Source organism: Galeopterus variegatus, unplaced genomic scaffold (assembly GCF_000696425.1).
Source record: "Galeopterus variegatus unplaced genomic scaffold, G_variegatus-3.0.2 Scaffold3658, whole genome shotgun sequence".
NCBI lineage: Eukaryota > Metazoa > Chordata > Mammalia > Dermoptera > Cynocephalidae > Galeopterus > Galeopterus variegatus.
In genome coordinates, this window is record NW_007729769.1 from 79,978 (window position 1) to 81,497 (window position 1,520).

Sequence of the window (1,520 nt, forward strand, 5' to 3'; positions counted from 1 at the left end):
ACCCGTGGCCTTGGTGTTATCAGCACCGCACTCTACCGAGTGAGCCATGGGCCGGCCTCATTTTAATCTTTTTTTAAACCAACAGAACAAGTCAGCAAGTTAGGTTATCAACAGTTGAAATCCAATAATAAATATACTTGCTTTTTTCTGTTATTCTTTATGTGAAAGTACTTTATAAACCATAAAGCACTATACAATAAAAATCTAGTTATTATTATAAATTTGTTCTCTATGAGTCAGATGGCTCTGAAACTGGCACAATCTTGTTCCTTATTTTTATTTTAAAGAATGGTAATTTTCATACTTGGTTAGGAGTCAAACTGTTTCATCATAGTTCAGTTGTAGGATTCTCATATAAAGTAAGAATTTAACTGATTTGGAAACAAATAATGATAGTAATACACATTCTTCCAATCTCAATATCAAACAACAACACAATTACTTCACTAGAGAAAGGTCACTGAGATGCCACTGGAGGTTCCTATGCTTCTGTGACCCTGACACTAACCAACTACAGAATGTCTTGGCTGGTCACAGTCAGTTATGAAGCAATGAATTCTATAAAGGTGGAGCAGATACTCTTGAACACCAACAGTTTGGCTTAAAGCTCTTGTGTCCAATAAAAACTGAGTTTTAAATTCTGCCTTTTTATGGAGAGTTAAAAAGATAAGAAAGGGATAAAATAAGGGCTTTTAGAAAGGCTTCTGGGATGGGGCTGGGCTGTAAGCATTGGCTTGGTTTTTCTGGAGAAAAATGCATGTGAAGTCTAACCGTGTATCAGAATGAAAGCTAGTAATGATGACTTTTCTAAGAAAGAAACTGGAATATCCAATCCCATCTTAGTCCACTTACGATCCTTAATAGGGATGAACAGAATTGCTTTGTTTTAATAAACACAGATTAAGTCCTTTAGCTTAGTTCTTGTTATTAAATCTACCTTTTTAAATGTAATATCCTATGAAAACTTACCATTTTCTTTTATAATTTGATTTGATGCTGCTACTTTTATCTAATTAAAGCCTTCTACCCCCAGTGGTTAGATTTACTGTTATACACTGACAAAAACTGCAATTATGATTATTCCACAAAACAACAAAAAAGCTATCAGTACCTTGGAAGCCCAAGCCACATGATCCACGATGGGGACCAACTGGCGTCATACTCATTTTCACTGAAAGTGCTTGGCTGCTCTTCAGTGGTCTGAGTTGCCTCCTCAACAATCTGGACCTCGAGTGCTTTAAGGGCAACAGTGGGGGAAGCAGCGCTGGCTTTCAGCATGGCGACGGCCTCGCTGTGACTTAAATTGGTCAAATCGATGCCATTGATATTCAGCAACACATCACCTATTCAAGTGAAGAAACCAGGAAAATGAGCTGAGCTAGCAAGTGATTATCTCTCTGCAAATCCTGTTGTTTGTAAACTAATCAAAGGCTAGATCCAATAACTCAGATGAGATACGGTGAAAGAGCATTTTTCACTTCTTTGTAATTTTTATAATACTGAGGAAAAATCCAATTTAT

The 1,520-nt window shown here is 36.7% G+C and overlaps 1 protein-coding gene across 1 annotated transcript in view; it reads right to left on the minus strand.

Moving 5' to 3' along the window:
• LNX2 (ligand of numb-protein X 2) overlaps positions 1-1,520 on the minus strand; it is a 43,595-nt gene that overhangs the window by 6,836 nt on the left and 35,239 nt on the right. Inside the window, exon 7 of the mRNA XM_008585662.1 lies at positions 1,112-1,343. Within this exon, the coding sequence (XP_008583884.1) occupies positions 1,112-1,343 (232 nt within the window). The remainder of the gene's footprint in view (positions 1-1,111; positions 1,344-1,520) is intronic.